This window comes from Helobdella robusta (assembly GCF_000326865.2).
Source record: "Helobdella robusta unplaced genomic scaffold HELROscaffold_7, whole genome shotgun sequence".
NCBI classification, from domain to species: domain Eukaryota; kingdom Metazoa; phylum Annelida; class Clitellata; order Rhynchobdellida; family Glossiphoniidae; genus Helobdella; species Helobdella robusta.
The window spans coordinates 767,432-769,337 of NW_008705398.1; the positions used below are offsets into that span (position 1 = coordinate 767,432).

The 1,906-nt window shown below is 37.9% G+C and overlaps 1 protein-coding gene across 1 annotated transcript in view; it reads left to right on the forward strand.

The window, feature by feature from the left end:
• Positions 1 to 1,135: 1,135 nt before the first annotated feature.
• HELRODRAFT_164701 (hypothetical protein) overlaps positions 1,136 to 1,906 on the forward strand; it is a gene marked incomplete at both ends in the record, with an annotated part of 1,602 nt that continues 831 nt past the window's right edge. Inside the window, one exon of the mRNA XM_009030697.1 lies at positions 1,136 to 1,727. Coding sequence (XP_009028945.1) covers positions 1,136 to 1,727 — 592 coding nt within the window. The remainder of the gene's footprint in view (positions 1,728 to 1,906) is intronic.

Genomic DNA, 1,906 nt, shown 5'->3' on the forward strand with positions numbered 1-1,906 from the left:
CTACTACTAGTACTACTACTACTACTACTACTGCTACTACTGCTACTACTGCTACTACTACTACTACTACTAATAATAATAATAATAACCATATTATACAATTTTTTTTTGTTTTTATGATTAAAAGAATCATCATCATAATCATATCTGTCATCATTCCAATTTTGCATTTTAATTGAACCCTCTGATCATTGTCTTAGTTTGTTTGTATGTATGTGTGTTTATACGTTTGTTTGTATGAATGTATGTATGTATGTATGTATGTATGTATGTATGTATGTATGTATGTATGTATGTATGTATGTATGTATGTATGTATGTATGTATGTATGTATGTATGTATGTATGTATTTAAGGTAGGTATGTGATACCATTCCTATTATTCTAGGCAGAAAATTGTGTTTATAATAATAATAATAATAACTAAAATAATCTGAAAAAAGTAATTAGACAAAATGTCGCCGCCTCGCTTGCGTCACCGTGGCGACAGCCACAAACGGTTGCTACGTTACGTCACTTCTGACGTCACGTTGTGACGTCAGAAATTTGGCGGGAAAAGCTAAATTCACTTTTTTTTGGCGGGAGAGTTTTAATTCCCTTCTCATGAATCTCGGGGATGGATTTCTTTCTCTTTAGTATTAATATTTTTATTGTTATTATCATTAGTAGTATTTACTATTACTACTTCTACTACTACTAGTACTACTATTACTACTACTTTTACAAATAATTTTTCACAAGAGCCAGCAGACTGAGTTAGCTAATTAACCTCTGATTGGATTACAAGCCCGATATGAAAAACCAATAGCAGCATGAATAAGAGCAACAACAACAACAACAACATCAACTACCTCCACTACTACTACTACTACTACTACTACAACAGTAGCTGCTTCTACCATTAGCAATGTACCGCAGCCAATAAATCATTCTTTCCATTTTCAATTTGGCGACTCTTTTGAACTGGAAGCCAGCATCGTTGAGTGGCGACAACAATATAACGACACGACCAAAACAAACAACAACAGTTACTTCTGCTACTACTACTACTGCTACTACAATTATAACTAAAACAACAACAAAACAACAACAACGATAACAGCATCAACACCATCACATTAACAACAAAAACATCATGTCAGGTGATCTAGAGCACGAATTAGCTGCCTACCTCTGGCTAATCATTTCTCCAATCCTCTTGATCGCCGGCATCTGTGGTAACTTCCTTAGCCTCGTCGTCCTAGCCAGCCGCCCTTTTCGTAAAAGTTCCGCCGCGTTCGGTTTGAGCACTCTGGCAGTTGTTGACTCAGGTGTTTTGTTTGTTTCCCTCCTGAGACATTGGGTATTTTACCTCTCTGGCGACAAAATTGATGTGAGAACGCTGTTTGGCTCATATTGGTGGTGCAACTTGCATGTTTTTCTGACATATTATCTCAATCAGTTGTCTTCTTGGACTTTGGTTCTTGTGACAGTAGAGAGGGCAGTCTCAGTTATTGCCCCCTTGATGGTAAGGTCAAGGTTCACGAGGGGCAGGACCGTCTGCGCGTGGTTCGTCATTTCCGGTTTGATTTTTTCCATTAATGTTCATTTTTTCTGGACTGTGGAGTATGAAGAGGAGGCTGTGTTTCAGAGTTTCGTGGGGGATGGTGCTGGTAATGGTAGTAGTGGTGGTGCTGGTAATGGTGGTGGTGATGTTTATTACGATGGCGATGATGTTCGTTTGATTGGTTCGTCGTCGTCGTCATCATCATCATCATCGTTGATGACGTCATTATCACCAACACCTGAATCATTACCATTACCTTTATCGTTATCATCATCGTCATCATCATCATCCTCATCATTCTCATCATCATACTCGTCACCATTATTATTAACGTTGCCTTCTGATGAGAACCTGAATTAG